This window comes from Asparagus officinalis, chromosome 9 (genome assembly GCF_001876935.1).
Source record: "Asparagus officinalis chromosome 9, Aspof.V1, whole genome shotgun sequence".
NCBI lineage: Eukaryota > Viridiplantae > Streptophyta > Magnoliopsida > Asparagales > Asparagaceae > Asparagus > Asparagus officinalis.
This window is the reverse complement of record NC_033802.1, coordinates 60,631,024-60,647,765: the sequence shown is the minus strand read 5'-3', so window position 1 is coordinate 60,647,765 and position 16,742 is coordinate 60,631,024. Positions and strand designations below refer to the sequence as shown.

The following is a 16,742-nucleotide window of genomic DNA, read 5'->3' as shown; positions in this document are numbered from 1 at the left end:
TTGTTCAAAGATTATTATATTGAACTTCGGCTTGATGTTATGGCTCCTTCAGAGAAGATTCCTAAACCATCCCTGCCCCTCAATGATCAAAGTGACTGGGCAGGGAGGTCCGTCATTGTCACCAATGCCTTGCGTAGCGCTGGTTTGTTTTATCATCTCACTAGTACAGGAATAGTTCCACCGTCTATCAGCACTGTTGCTGGCAGTGGTGATGTTGATCTTCAGATCGTTCGTGCTCTCTATGGCAAGGAGAGTTCGGATTGGCAGTTGTAGGAATTTCGTATCATGGATTATCTCACTTGCTGTGTTGGCTCCGGTCTCACTGTCAAAATTTGTTCGCTTCCCTCTGCTCGGGCCATGTGGACTCGCTTCACTGAGTGTTTTACTGAGTGTTCTGGTGCACGGGATGCATATCTTCTGCAACGCGTTGCTCTATAGCGTAAATGTAGTTTCTCTCTGCAGTCTCATTTTGGACAAATGCAAGTTTTTTGGACAGAATTACGCTCCATGCTTTCTGGACGTGATTCCACATATGAAGACTGGCTAGCCTGGTACGAGTGGCATGAGGTGCATCAACTGTTTTAGTCTCTTCCTGAATATTTAACTATGACTGATCAACTACTTTATCAGCCTCAATTTCTGACTTTGGCCTTAGTTATAGGAGCTCTCACTGCTTATAAGACTCGACAACAGACAACACGACTCAATTTGTTAACAGATACTCCCACCTCTTCATTCGAGACTGCTTTGTCTGTACCTGTCATTGCTCCTGTTATAAATCATACTTCTCAACAGGCTCCCTCTCCACAAGCTCAATCTAAGCTCTATTGCAAATATTACAAGAAGGAAGGACACCGCATTGAGACATGCTTCAAGCTTCATCCTGAGTTATGTTCCTCAGGTACTGGTCCTGGTCGGTAACCCCCTCAGTCTCAACCCTCTCGTACACTAGGATTTTTTGTCAATGCTATACTTTCTACCACTTCAAACTCTACTATTGAAGCTATTGAAGGTCTTCGCCGTCAACTTGATGCTTTTTCAGCATATCACTTTTATATCCATTGCACAACTCTCTGGTATGTATTTTGCTGGTTCTTCAGCTAACCCTTCGGTCTCTGGTATGAATGATCTCTGAATTTTTGACTCTAGTTGTTCCTTTCATATGACTTGTAATGCCTCACTTTTATCCACTGTCTTCACTTTATCTTCTCTTCCTCCTATCTACACAGCTGTTGGACAACCATTATCCATCACTCAGTATGGCTCTATTACCTCACAAATAATCCATTTGGTTGTCTAACACTTGGTTCCATCTATGTGACTCCTCAGTTGTGCTTGAATATAATTTCTATTAGCTCTTTATGTATGACTGACATGTTTGTCTCATTTTCTTCTGATACTTATCTTGTGCAGGATCCATGGACGGGCAAGACGGTTGGGGCTGGTCGTAGGAGACACAAGCTATATTTTTTGGAATATCTTCACCTTTCAGAGTCCATACGTTCACGTTCTCTTATTGCTTCTGTTTGTTTATCAAAACCCTCTACCTCACTTCCTGCCAATTTGTGGCATAGACGAATTGGTTATGTGTCTAATAAAAGGCTGGAGAGTCTTATTCAGTCTGGAGTACTTGGTCTTGTATCATCTAATTTTAGTATTGAGTCATGTACTGATTGTAAATTGGTTAAATTCACTGCTCTACCATTTAAAATGAGTATATCTGTATCTACTTTCTTATTTGATTTAGTACATTCTGATGTTTGCGGGCCAGATCCTCTGCCTTCTTCATCTGGCTACTTATATTATGTTAGTTTTATCGATGATTTCTCTCATTTTACATGGGTTCACTACTAAATAATGAGGCATCCTAGACGGAAAATTCCGTCTAGGATACGCGTCTAGTATGTTTCCGTCTAGGATGTTGTATTCTAGACGAAAATTCCGTCTAAAATACATTCTAGACGGATTATTCTAGATGAAATTCAAATCCGTCTAGAATACATCCTAGATGGATTATTCTAGACGGAATTTCCGTTTAGAATACTACATCCTAGACAGAAATTTTTTCCGTCTAAGATGTAGTATTCTAGACGAAAATTCCGTCTAGAATAGTCATCCTAGACGGAAATTCCCCCCCAAAATGTTTTTTAATTTTTTTAATTTTTTTCAAAAAAACAAAGTATCCTAGACGGATTTTGAGCATCCTAGACGAAATTTTTGTCTACGATGATATGCTACAGTAGTTTTTTTTTTTGCAGAATCTACTTTTAGTGCATGTACACAATATTAAACAATAAAAAATTATATTCATATCCAACACAATCTAATTATATTGCAATATCAAATCCTATTATATTCAAATAATACATTCATACATAAATTGTTTACAAACTTTTACAGATACATAAATTATCAGCCAGAGCTCGGTATTGAATGGATGCGATACATAAATTGTTGACATATTTATTTACAATTGAAATGAAAGGATATATATTTACAATCTTTTTACATTGTTCTATCCTCTCATCCTCTGCTTGTGATATCCGACAATAATCTGGCTTATTTCTAAGAACCTGCAAGTTCACGCAATATAAGTATCACAGTTCCACACAATAGACATAAGTACATAATGAATTAGTTAGACAGAATGAATACAAAATTATCCAACTTGTTACTCATTGAAAAGCATATACTAAGATAGTAAGCATGCCTCATAACCTACGTATGTATCATGCAGTACACATCAATTTCTATAACTGCAATGAAAACAAAAAAATTAAACTGAGAATCTTCATCTAATTATCAGCATAGTGTTTTCTCATCAGGATGAGGTTTGGTATTGGACAATAGGTTATACAAAAATACTTGATAAATTTCATGACAAGCTATCAACTTGACATCAGCCGTGTAACGTGGTGCAATAACTGCAAATATTCTAGGCTAAGAACATTGTGGATAGCGGATGAGCTTTCATAAATCAAAGAAGATGTAAAGAGGCAGAATAAACAATACAAACAAGTTTGGATATTTCATAATGAAAGTTGCAGGGCTTGACAGTACTGGATAGAATTAAAATGAAAACCATAAAAATTCATGATATGGACCAAAGACGAGAACCTGGGCATAATAAAGACTAGAAACAAAGAAAAGAAATTCAAACATATAGAAAGAAAAAATAGAAACCAATATAGTTTATATCAGGAAATCCTTCCAAATCCTAATACTTGGATTTTTCCGCTTTATCAATTTCGTATTGGAGTTACAGGTGCAGCTCTAGATAATCTACTGAGACTAGAGCAGCCACACGCAGAATGTGAAGTTTCAATTCCATGCTTTCCTCATGGTCGTAGAATTTGCGCACTGCTCCATTACGCATGTGGCAGCAGCCAACATCACAAATACATACAACCAAACAAGAATCTGAATTCAATTATAAAATTAATTATCTCAAAGCAATAGCATAATTTGAAATAAATCAAACATCCCAAAATTCTCAACCAAAAAAACACCATAATTTCAATCACATTAACTCGGGAGGGTTTTGCAATTAAAAAAAAACTCGAGCACATAATTATAGGCGTATATGACGAGGAACAAACCGAAGAACACAAGGTAAGCTCCAATAGGAAATAGTTGCAAGTTTCTTTGGCCTGTCATCCAAAGGTACCCTAAAAATCAGTCTACAATTTCATCTGAATGTTTTGTACTTCTCTTGAATAGCCGGTCATCATAAAATCAGACACCAAAAGGAGAGTTCTGGCTTGTTTCCAATTTACTTGCTTTCCCCAAAAACATGGGTTCCGCAAAAATCTTTAGGCATCAAATTTTGTGACTCACCAATGCATATAATTTTCAGAGCCAAAACATCACATATGCTTGAGGATCAATGCAAATAATTTTCAGAGCCAAAACACCAATAAACTCCTGATGTAACTCTAAATTTAGAGCAAAAGCTTATTTTCACGGAATGTAAAACTGCAAGCAAATGTCACACTTATTTGGTCTTTGATTCCTCTCCTTGGAACCAACTTCATGCATAAAAACAAAGCACCGTGCTCCAATAAAGGGATAATTGTAAACATAGATTTGCTATATAGATTAAACTACCTACATGCCAATTTTCCATAAAAAGTGAATAACAATGCCATTGTTTGTAGCCTTGTAGGTACCTTAACTAGGAAATTATTTCGGTTAATTCTTATGCAAACCCTTTTCAACATAAAAAATCCCAATCTGAATCAATAATAGGAAAACATAGATACTAATGATGATTTCTCTTTTTTCTATTGTCAAACAATCAAGTTCTTTGAGTAATTAATATTAGACCTAAAGCGAAAAAAAACTAAACAATACAATTGACACACCTTAAGGAGTTAGGTCTGAATCAATAGTGAGAACGAACTCGCGAGCTTCGGATCAATGACGAGGCATTTCTTTTCACGAACCTAAACATTATAACAAAATAATCTAAGTAAAAATTTAAAAAATACAGAGAATTCAAGAGAGAGAGAGAGAGAGAGAGAGAGAGAGAGGATTAAAAAAAAAGAGAATTCAATTATTATTTAGAAGTTAAAGTATCACCATGCCCGCCTTCAGTTCACGCTTAAGTTCACCAAGCTCCTTGAACTTTGCACAATAATTTGCCAAGAACAAACTCCAAGTCTATTATTGATTTACTGATTTAAACTTGAACCGCCTTTAGTTTTGCAAAATTAAAAGACTGATTATTTCGTCCTCCTCATTGAAAGACACCAACATATGCACACATATATATAGAGAAAGGACAATAAATAAACCAAATGTATAAAAATAGAACCAACATATGCACACATATTTCTAATTGACCCCCTAGCTACATTATGCACATATTTGCCCCTAAAATTATAATAACACAAAACTTACAATTCTACAGAAGAAGACAATGTCATACACTTAAATTGACGAGAATCATGTCATCAACCAAGCCACAGGCACAAATCCAAGCCCCTGATTCGAAAATTCACATGAGCTTCTTCACAAAATCAAAAAATAGTTTCCCATATAAAATTTCATAATAATAATAACAATCCTTTAAAAATACGTCCAAAGCTTTAATTTAAGTACCTGACTCGAGCCTGAGCTACTAGACTTCCTAACCCTCGCAATGGAAAGAACCACAGCAACCACAAAATGATTAATCACCCCAAAATCCGACTTCACAATCCCAATCACCTCGTTCCCCAACGACAAATCCTGCTTCACCGCGAAGTTCACATGCATCAGCACCGTCCCCTCCACCTCCCTCACAATCCTCCCATGCCCCTTCAACCCCTCGAAAACCCTAAAATCCCCTTCACAATCTCCCTCCTGCTCACCCCCTTCGACGCCAAAACCAGCAACTGGTACACCAACGCCGACAAATCCTGGATCTCAACCTTTCCCATCCCATCAAACACTTCGTCAACCAATTCCAAAACCCTAGCCCTGGGAACCCCATGGAAGTCCTTAATCAACGGCACGATCTTCAAAAGGATCGCCCTCGACCAGTCGATCGATCGAATCTCATCGATTACGAGATCGGCCGTGCTTTGGTTTACAGGGTGGGGGAGGAGGTCGAGGGATTTGGCATCGGGATCTGAGAGGATCGAGTCGAACACCGGAGGGAGGTCGGATTTGGGGAGGGATTTGAGGTGGGGTGAGAATAGGAGGCGGATTTTGGGATAAAATTTTCCATTTGTGGGGGGAAGGGGAGGGCGGTTAATTTTTTTGACGGGTTAAATTTTTTTTAAAAATGGGTAGTTATTCTAGACGGAAATTTCCGTCTAGGATGAGTATCCTAGACGGAAATTTTCGTCTAGAATACCGGGTTATTTTAAAAAAATAATAAAAGAACCGTCTAGGATACTATTCTAGACGGAAATTTCTGTCTAGAATGTTTTATTCCAGACGAAATATTCTAGACAGAAAATTTCCGTCTAGTTTAATACATTCTAGACGGAAAAAATTCCGTCTAGAATATTCCGTTTAGAATACGTGATTTTCTACTAGTGGTTTACCTACTAAAAAATCGCTCTGACGTACTTACTGCTTATCAAACCTTCACTACTATGATCTTCACTCAATGGCAATCTCGTATTAAAGTTTTCCATTCTGACTGTGCCAAAGAGTACCTATCCTCTACCATACGCTTTATCATGTCCTCTCATGGGACTATCTTTTAACAGTTATGTCCCTTCACTCATGAGCAAAATGGTATTGTTGAACGAAAACATCATCATATCCTCGATACCACTCAATCCATGCTCATTTCTTACTTTGTTCCTCATCGTTTCTGGGTTGAGGCCTTTCTCACTGCTACTCATGCCATTAATATCACTCCATTTAGCTCTCTTTCTAGTGCTACTCCTCATAGTTGTGTTTATACTCATCCTCCCCGTTATAATCTGGTCTGCATTTTTGGTTGTCGTTGTTTCGTTCTTCTGCCATCTCACGAACGTGATAAATTGTCTCCCAGAGTTGTTTCTTGTGTCTATTTAGGAATTAGTTCGGAATATCGAGGTTATCGTTGTTATGATCCCGCAACTCGTCGAGTTAATATATCTCGTCACGTTCAGTTCGAAGAGGATTCTCCATATTATTCTTCTTCTGATGACTTCAATTTCCTCCACTCTACTGATCATACTTCCCCGTCAGCTGCATCACCCACTTCTTTACCTTAGTTTTTCTTTCGAGATCTCCCTGACATCTCTCCATCTCCTTTTGTTGACTCTTCATCACCCGAGCCTTCTCTTACACCACCTGATCCCTATCCCATGGACACGACACTCACTCTAAAAAAATACTATTTATCTCTATGCACCTATGCCAGCATCTCCCCCGCCTGAGGTTCTTCTTGCTCTTCGTTGAGGCAAACGCCCACATGTCATGCCTGCCCGGTATGCTTCGGTTACTTCCTATTCACCTATCTTTCATAACTTTCTTGCTGTCATTTATACTACCATTGAGCCAAAGTCCTTTCAAGAGGCAATTTAATTTTTAGAGTGGCGATAGGCTATGACTGAGAAATTTTAGGCCTTTAAGTAAACACATACCTGGGATGTTGTTCCCTGTCCTCCTGGGATCTCTCTTGTTGGCAGTAAATGGGTTTATAAGGTCAAGTATTATCCTGATGGCACCATTGAATATCGAAAAACTCGTTTAGTGGCTCGAGGGTTTACTCAACAACAAGGTATTAATTATGAGGAGGCCTTTGCTCCTGTTGCTCAGATGCCTACCATTCGTACTCTACTTGTGGTCGCTGCTGCTCATCGTTGGTCCTTATACCAGATGGATGTCAATAATGCTTTTCTCCATGACTCTTTATCTAAGACAATATATATGCAACCACTTCTAAGGTCCAATATTCATCCGGGACATATATGTCTCCTTCGTCGTGCTGTTTATGGTCTTAAGCAGGCACCTCACGCTTGATTTGAGTGTTTTCACGATGTTGTGCTCAAGGCATGCTTTATGGAGAGTCATCAAGATGCTTCTCTGTTTGTTCGCACTACATCGTGTGACAAAGTTTTATTACTCATTTATGTAGATGATATGATCATTATAAGTGATGCTGCTGCTAGTATACAGTTCGCAAAATCTCAATTAAAACAACAATTCCACATGAAAGATCTTGGATCTCTTCGCTATTTTCTTGGTCTAGAAATTTCTCAGGGCCCGCGGGGTGTACTACTGACTCAACAGAAGTATCTCTCAGATATTCTAGATCGCGCTGAACTAACCGACGATGCAATTGTCGATACTCCACTCCAACAAAATGTCAAACTTTACTTTACTGATGGTGAGCCTCTATCTGATCCTACTCGATACCGACATATTATTAGCCAGTTGGTTTATTTGTACATCTCTCGACTAGATATCTCTCATACCGTTGGCATTGTCAGTCAATTTGTTAGTGCCCCACGTTCTGCACACTATGCTGTCTTATTATGGATTCTTCGGTATCTCCGGGGTACTAGCACTCTCTCTCTTTTGTTTTTTGCTACATCCAAGTTAGAGTTTTGTACATATTCTGATGCTGATTAGGCTGGTGATCCCACTACCAGGAAGTTTACCATAGGTTATTGTATATTTATTGGTGATTCCCTTATTTTCTAGCAGAGTAAGAAATAAAATGTTATTGCTCTTTCCAGCACCGAGGCAGAGTATCGTGCAATGTCCATAACAGCTAAAGAGATTATTGATCTTCGTCGTGTTCTCAATGATTTTGGTATTTCTGTTATGACTCCTACTCCTCTCTACTATGATAATAAGAATGCCATCCAGATTGCTAATAATCCAATATTTTATGATAGGGCCAAACACATTAAGATTGATGCTCATTTTGTCCGTCAACAAGTTATCAAGAACAAGACAATTCTACTTCCTCATGTGTTATCCGCCAACGAGCTTATAGATTTCTTCACAAATGCCTTACTCGTTCATCAATTTCAGTTTCTTGTACACAAACTCACTTTGTTTGATCTAACATGAGATTGATGAGGGCTGTTGATAATATTGTGTTACTATACATTGGTTATGAGGGCACACCTCCCCCTCCTCTACTTGTATGTATATATGTAGGACAAATTTTCAAAACCAACCTATTTCAGCATTTAATAGGAAAAAAAGACCCGTTTCAGTTTTATTTAGAGAAACCGACCTGGTTTCAGCACTGTCGCTGAAACCAGGTTGGTTTTTCTAAAAAACTTTCCGAAACTACACGGGAGTTCAACTCCCGTGAAGTGTAGTACGTTTTTAAACTTCACGGGAGTTCAACTACCGTGAAATTTAAAACCCTCATTAAACTCCACGGGAGTTCAACTCCCGTGGAGTTGCAGGGTAAACTCCAGCGAGTAACTCGCTGGGAAATCTGGCCTGCAGCTTCACGGGAGTTGAAATCCCGTGAAGATGCAGGCCAGATTTTCCAGCGAGCTACTCGCTGCGGATTTTACCCTGAACTCCCGTGAAGCTGTGGGCTATATATACGCAGCGACAGAACCCCCCTCCCTCAGTTCTCTCTCCCCACAACCGCCCCCAAACCCTAACCTCTCTCAACTATTTACCTGTTGACAATAATTACTGCAATATATATATTATTTAAACACGCACGAATCAAACAATACGCAAAAAGATCACATATCGAGCTATAATTGATCCATAAAAGTATAGTATTTGAAAATTCATACAATTTACAAATTTTAACATAATAAGTTCAAGTTATGAACTTCAAGGAGAAGAATGGATCGATAACTCCGTGATGGAAAGTGTTCCTATTGGCACTAATAGCGGTCATGATACACAGGGCGAGGACTTCTCATTCGTGAAGGGAGATCTATATGAGAGCAAGGAGAAATTGATCTATGCGCTTCGCTCGTACGCCATTGCAAAAAATGTCAAGTTTAGGCCAACAAAAAATAATACTACAAGCTATAATGCGGTTTGTTTCTATCGCAAAGATGGCGATGATGAAGATATTGGTGGACACCACGACGGCAATGCGAAATGTCCGTGGAAGCTTAATTCACGCTCCGGTGTAAGAGTAGGCGGGCAATTCAAAATCACGGCATACAACGGACTCCACACTTGTAGCAATCCTCGATTAGAGATGAATAACAAGAATGCATCCTCTTCCTTCATATATCGATTGATTTTACCGCATCTGAGGGAGGATTTTGATCTAAGGCCGAAAGATATTCGTCTTCTAGTGCAAAAAGCCACCAACTTGGATGTATCATATCACAAGTGTTGGAATGCTAGGAGGAAGGCGATGATAAAAATATTCGGTGATTGGGATAAATCGTATGAGATCTTACCTCATTATCTTGAAGCACTCAAAAGAGAAAATCCAGGAACTGTCTACGAAGTATCTTCGGACCCCGTTGATGGCGGAGATCGGCGGTTCACCGGTGTATTTTGGGCATTTGGGCCATGTATTGAGGGGTTTCGATATTGTCGTCCTCTTCTTAGCATTGATGGCACCCACTTATACGGCAAGTACAAAGGAGTTTTGCTTGTTGCCACCGGAGTTGATGCGGATGATGGTTTGTTTCCTTTGGCGTTTGCAGTGGTTGATATTGAAAACACAGAGAATTGGGCGTGGTTTTTTGCATGCATTAGATATCATATCCCTAGTGTGGGTACGCGGTCGATTACATTCATATCTGATAGGATGAAAGGAATTCCAAGAGCACTCCAACGTCATTTCCCAGAGCCACATGCACATCGTTATTGCTTGCGACATATTAGGGACAACTTCAAGAAGAAATTTGGAAACGGTCAGGTTCAAGATCTTCTTTGGCAAGCCGGATGTGCAACAGAAAAATTAGTTTATGACCAAATACGAGAGAGGATTAAGTTTATCTCCCGAGCTGCACATGATTGGATCGAAACTAGTTTGGGACCACACAATGTTGATAAGTGGGCTTTATGTGAAGATGGCGGGAGACGGTTCTGTATGATGACTACGAACGCTTCAGAGAGTTTCAATGGCGTGCTCAAGGGAGCACGCGGTATGCCAATACAATCACTAGTTGCTAAAACATTCTACAGACTTAATAACTTCTTTCTACGACGTCGCGAACTTGGTGAAAATATCCGCTCGGAGCTCACACCGAAAAATGATGAAATGTTAGCGGCTCGGATTGTACAAGCTCGATCCTTTCATGTCGTAAGATACAGTTTTAATGAATGGGAAGTCATTGAGGGAATATCACATAGAGAAAATCGCTCTTATAAAGTTAACATGTTAGTGGATCACTCGTGTACGTGCACTTGCAACGTACCGCAATTACAATGGATTCCTTGTTCACATGTTGTCGCGGCTTGTTCTGATCTACAAGGTGGTGCGAGGATTTCACACTATGAGTTCGTCGAGGCTTGGTATTCTACTTACAACTATCGACAAACATACAAAGAGTGTTTTCGTCCACCATATGATAGTCGATATTGGACACAAGACGGGCCACTGATATTACCTCCTTTGAGTATAGGGGAGTGCACCATCACTTTACAGGACGTGACCATCATACTTGGGCTCCGGATCGATGGGCCGGCAGTTACGGGCACCGATGATCATAGTTGGCCGGAAAAACACAGAGAATTGGGCGTGGTTTTTTGCATGCATTAGATATCATATCCCTAGTGTGGGTGCGCGGTCGATTACATTCATATCTGATAGGATGAAAGGAATTCCAAGAGCACTCCAACGTCATTTCCCAGAGCCACATGCACATCGTTATTGCTTGCGACATATTAGGGACAACTTCAAGAAGAAATTTGGAAACGGTCAGGTTCAAGATCTTCTTTGGCAAGCCGGCTGTGCAACAGAAAAATTAGTTTATGACCAAATACGAGAGAGGATTAAGTTTATCTCCCGAGCTGCACATGATTGGATCGAAACTAGTTTGGGACCACACAATGTTGATAAGTGGGCTTTATGTGAAGATGGCGGGAGACGGTTCTGTATGATGACTACGAACGCTTCAGAGAGTTTCAATGGCGTGCTCAGGGGAGCACGCGGTATGCCAATACAGTCACTAGTTGCTAAAACATTCTACAGACTTAATAACTTCTTTCTACGACGTCGCGAACTTGGTGAAAATATCCGCTCGGAGCTCACACCGAAAAATGATGAAATGTTAGCGGCTCGGATTGTACAAGCTCGATCCTTTCATGTCGTAAGATACAGTTTTAATGAATGGGAAGTCATTGAGGGAATATCACATAGAGAAAATCGCTCTTATAAAGTTAACATGTTAGTGGATCACTCGTGTACGTGCACTTGCAACGTACCGCAATTACAATGGATTCCTTGTTCACATGTTGTCGCGGCTTGTTCTGATCTACAAGGTGGTGCGAGGATTTCACACTATGAGTTCGTCGAGGCTTGGTATTCTACTTACAACTATCGACAAACATACAAAGAGTGTTTTCGTCCACCATATGATAGTCGATATTGGACACAAGGCGGGCCAAAGATATTGCCTCCTTTGTATAAAAGGTCGGCGGGGCGCCCTCGTTCCGTACGAATTAGAAATTGTATGGATGACGGTCGTGAAGGAGTTAGGAGGAGAAATAAGTGTAGTAGATGCGATCAACCGGGCCATAAGAAAAATAATTGTCCAGTTAGGATTAGGCGTTGATGTTGTAATTTGTAGCGGTTTCGATCTGTGTTTTCTTCCGTATGTCATTTGTGATTGTTAAATGCTAGGGGTTTCGTTCTATGTTTGTTTCCGTGTGTCATTTGTGATTGGAATTTGTATCGTTTCGTACTATGTTATATAAATTTAATGTTTGGTTTTAAGTTATTGCTTTCTTCACGTTGCGCATTCGTTTGTTGTTTATATATAACTAGATGAGTATTTTAACAAAAAAGATCTAACACATTGAGCATTGTCTTCTAATATAATTCTCAGTTATATTCATTATGGATCCGGGACCGAGACGCCCCGACGTTTTGACCCTCCAGGCGAGCCACGTTTCAGATTATATTGGCTCAGGACAGGTAAAACATCTTTTGTATATGCTAGTTAGCATTGGCACTAATTTTAATTTTTCGCATTATACTTAATCAATTCTTTTTGACGTGCAGCCCGTACCTGATATCACCATGATCGAGCATTCACAGAGCCATTCATCTTGGGTCATTGAGGATGAGAGAGTTCTAGCGCTGATCTCTCAGGCTGGTTTTCGGGAGTGCTCGACGGTTCGATATATCAGGCTTGATTGGCCGCTTATCACTGCTTTGATTGAGAGGTGGAGGCCAGAGACCAACACCTTTCACATGCATATAGGGGAGTGCACCATCACTTTACAATACGTGGCCGTCATTCTTGGGCTCCGCATCGATGGACTGCCAGTTACGGGCACCGATGATCATAGTTGGCCCGAGGTATGTGCTCGGCTTCTTGGACAGGTTCCCAACTTGAGGAGTGGTGCGATGAAGCTATCGTGGCTTCGTCATACATTTCAGGGCGATATACCACAGGATGCCGATGATGAGACGCTCCAGTTTCATGCTCGTGCATACATATTGCACATGATAGGGTGCGTGCTTTTTCCGGATGCGAGCAAGACTCTCGTACATGCACGATGGCTGCCACTGCTGGAGGATTTTGCTGTATGCGGCGCACTATCGTGGGGCAGTGCGGTGTTGGAATATTTGTATCGAGAGTTGAGTAGAGTATCCCTGATGCAGAATAAAGAATTCAAGGGATGCTGCACATTGATACAGATTTGGTCATGGGAGCGCATTCATATTGGACGCCCTACTTTACTTGTGCACCGTGACCTACAGGGGCAGTTTCCTTTGGCGTACAGGTATAATTGTACACACAAATTTTATTCGCACTGAATTTGTACTTATATATTCTCTATTCTGCATATAGGTATAACGTGCGGTATGCTAAGTACCGATCAGCGACGCGCCATCGTGAGTTTTACCGAAATGAGCTTGATGGTCTCCAACACGAACATGTAAATATAAATCTCAAGTCGTTATGAATACTATAGTTTTGTTGTTGATACTGATAAATTTTTTATTTTATTTCAGTTCAAGTGGAGACCCTATACACCGCCGGAGCTGGATATGCATTCTCTTGCACCCATCTGCCGAGATAGTCCCGACTTGTGGAGAGCGAGAGTTCCATTGATTTGTTGGGAGATCGTGGAGATGCATGTCCCTGACCGTGTGCTACGACAGTTTACGCTCTCTCAGCATATACCAGATCCTGTTGAGCAGATCTCTCGTCGGCGGCGACCTACTTCGCACCATAACGACTGGGCCGTAGTCCGTGCGGCCTACATAGACAGGTGGGCTCACAGGTATGATTTCATCCAGGATACGAGGCCCACGGCTGTTGACTACACCGCATATATGGGTTGGTATTGGGATATCACACGTAGATGGATCACACGTGACCCACAGCCCTTAGCTGGACACATGCCACGGCCACCGACAGACAGTTACATCCCTAGTGGGATGAACGAGAGAGATTACGTAAGTTTCTAAGCTAAATTATAATATTTTTTTCTTGAGTTGGTACTTAATAAATTATTTACCTCACAGGTCCATGCTTTGGATAGCATTCAGGCTGATATTGATGCGACCGTGCCTGAGATTCAGGATCAGGTGGCGTTAGGGCTCCTCGGCAGGATCAAGAAGACCATAGCACAGGTGTTTCATAAGACTCACGTCGACGAGTTCGCAGGCCGTGAGGACAGGTCTCGATCATTTGGGCAAGCGTACACTCGGCGCCGACGGCCACGTGACGATGACGGCGGCACTTCGCATGCTGATGGAGCCGGCACTTCGCATGCTGATGGAGCCGGAACTTCACATGCTGATGAAGCCGGCACTTCACATGCTGATGGAGCCGGCACTTCGCAGCCTCACACACAGCCGGATACTCAGATAGTCGAGGCTCATCAGCGCGGGGGGCGGGGAAGAGCGAGGGGGAGGGGGAAGAGAGGGAGAGGAAGGAGAGGAGCTATATTGGGTTGTATTTAAACTTGAACTTATTATGTTAAAATTTGTAAATTGTATGAATTTTCAAATACTATACTTTTATGGATCAATTATAGCTCGATATGTGATCTTTTTGCGTATTGTTTGATTCGTGCGTATTTAAATAATATATATATTGCAGTAATTATTGTCAACAGGTAAATAGTTGTATATATGAGTTAAATAAGTAGATGTATGCATGTTGTGCATGTTTTATGTAAAACCTGCAACTTCACGGGAGTTGAACTCCCGTGAAGTTGCAGTGCAAATTTCCCAGAGAGCGATTCTCTGGGAAATTTGGCCTGTAACTCCACGGGAGTTCAACTCCCGTGGAGTTTTAACAATAGAACAAACTCCACGGGAGTTGAATTCCCGTGGAGTTTAATGAGGGTTTTAAATTTCACGGGAGTTGAACTCCCGTGAAGTTTAAAAACGTACTAAACTTCACGGGAGTTGAACTCCCGTGTAGTTTCGGAAAGTTTTTTAGAAAAACCGACCTGGTTTCAGCGACAGTGCTGAAACCAGGTCGGTTTCTCTAAATAAAACTGAAACGGGTCTTTTTTTCCTATTAAATGCTGAAATAGGTTGGTTTTGAAAATTTGTCCTATATATGTACATACTTAATATTCAATTTTAAGAAAAATTTATCTAAGATTCTCTCTCTCTCTCTCTTACTTTAACAATAGGTTAATAAACATTAACGACATTAGGTAGAAAAGAGGATAAATTTGCCCATTAAATTCAGTACACGGAGAGAAAGAGAGAGAGAGAGAGAGAGAGAGAGAGAGAGAGCATTCATTGGATGCCATAGGTGAGCACAGTTCGGTGCGAACTGATTAGAGGGTGTTTGTGCATGCTTCTTTTTTTAAAGCTTATAAGTTATGCTGACTTTTTCGATAAAAAAAAAGTTATGCTGGCTTTTAATGATTTTTGATTTTTTAATAAAAATACTATAAAAATTGTTCGAGTATAATAGTAGTTTGCTTGGTCAAATGTAATTTTTTTATGTGAGCTTATAAGCTAGTCTTAAGTTGGGGTATACCAGCTTTTTAAAATGGAACTTATAAGCCAACTTATTTTACGTTTTACCAAACAGGTAGAAATAAAAAAAAACAAGCTTAAAAGCTAGTTTGACTAAAAAATAAGCCTCCCCAAATACCCTCTAAATCGATCGAACTAAATTGACCATTCTCAACGTATTGTTTAAAACTCATGCTCTTTATGGATAAATAGATAATTTAAACTAATATTTGTATACATCTTAACCAATAAATGTTTGATTTCAGTTGGTAAAGTTGTTAACTTGACGAGTTTGCTGTTCAGCTTTAGATATGAGATGAGTAAAACATTTAAAGTTTACGAATATGGTCTTTTAACTAAAAAATCTCTAACTTTACATGTTTATGTCCAAACTGAACAAACCAAACCAAGTTGCATCGAAACGATCTGATTCAGTTCGTTCGATTCAATTGGATTTGACAAAATATAATCAACTAGATAAAACCTACCCTTTACTCAACCCTTGGAGCCACTGCCACTAGAGGCAAAAGTAAGAATATTTTATTTATTTATTTTTACTTGCTTGACCGTCCATTTTATAAGGTAAAAAATTGGCCAATTAAGTCATTATGTAGCGAGAGGAGAGAGGATGCGTTGGATGCCAGCCATTAGAGATAAAATAAAGAGTATTTAGTAATTTTTTGCTCTTTGATAGCTTTGACGACTTGGAAATTAATTATAGACGGTCATTTTGTACATTAAAAAATGACGTAAAGATTGACCCATTTGATGCTTTTCACACTTTTGAGCCTAATTCCCGCCAGTAGAGAGAAAAGATTATTTTAGCTCTTATATATACTAGTGTGAATACCGTGTAAAGCACGATATATCATTTTTTTTCTGTTACAATAATCCGGTTTTAAATGCTACAATAATATTTTTTTTTTAAATTGCTACGGTATTCCGTTTCTGCTACAGTATTTTTTAAAATATCACAGTATTTTTGTGTGCTACAGTAATTTTTAAAAATGCTACGTTTCCCATTTCCTGTATGATACAGTAATAATGCTGTAGTAGTATTACTATAATACTTACTGTAGTATAAATAGTAAATATTGGGTTCTTCCATTTGTAAAGAGGAGTAGATTCATGTCCATCTATGTTCACAATTTTTTGTGTTACTCATTTGCAGGACTGCTCAAACTACATATTCTTTTTAAAG

General features: G+C 39.7%; 2 protein-coding genes across 2 annotated transcripts; both read left to right on the top strand.

Moving 5' to 3' along the window:
• LOC109823502 lies at positions 9,275 to 11,143 on the top strand. Its single transcript, XM_020389780.1, has one exon. It carries the CDS (start codon positions 9,275 to 9,277, stop codon positions 11,141 to 11,143), a length of 1,869 nt encoding a protein of 622 aa, XP_020245369.1.
• LOC109823501 (protein MAIN-LIKE 1-like) lies at positions 12,395 to 14,524 on the top strand. Its single transcript, XM_020389779.1, has 5 exons — positions 12,395 to 12,520; positions 12,608 to 13,335; positions 13,404 to 13,491; positions 13,568 to 14,014; positions 14,084 to 14,524. Exons 1-5 carry the CDS (start codon positions 12,443 to 12,445, stop codon positions 14,522 to 14,524), a joined length of 1,782 nt encoding a protein of 593 aa, XP_020245368.1. The 5' UTR covers positions 12,395 to 12,442.

What these genes read in the sequence shown, in the direction of transcription:
- LOC109823502 (XM_020389780.1), top strand. Translation starts at nt 9,275, where the DNA reads ATGGAAAGTGTTCCTATTGGCACTAATAGCGGTCATGATACACAGGGC.
- LOC109823501 (XM_020389779.1), top strand. Translation starts at nt 12,443, where the DNA reads ATGGATCCGGGACCGAGACGCCCCGACGTTTTGACCCTCCAGGCGAGC. An exon ending in ATTATATTGGCTCAGGACAG is followed by an intron (nt 12,521 to 12,607) that starts GTAAAACATCTT and finishes TTTGACGTGCAG; the next exon opens with CCCGTACCTGATATCACCAT. An exon ending in CAGTTTCCTTTGGCGTACAG is followed by an intron (nt 13,336 to 13,403) that starts GTATAATTGTAC and finishes TTCTGCATATAG; the next exon opens with GTATAACGTGCGGTATGCTA.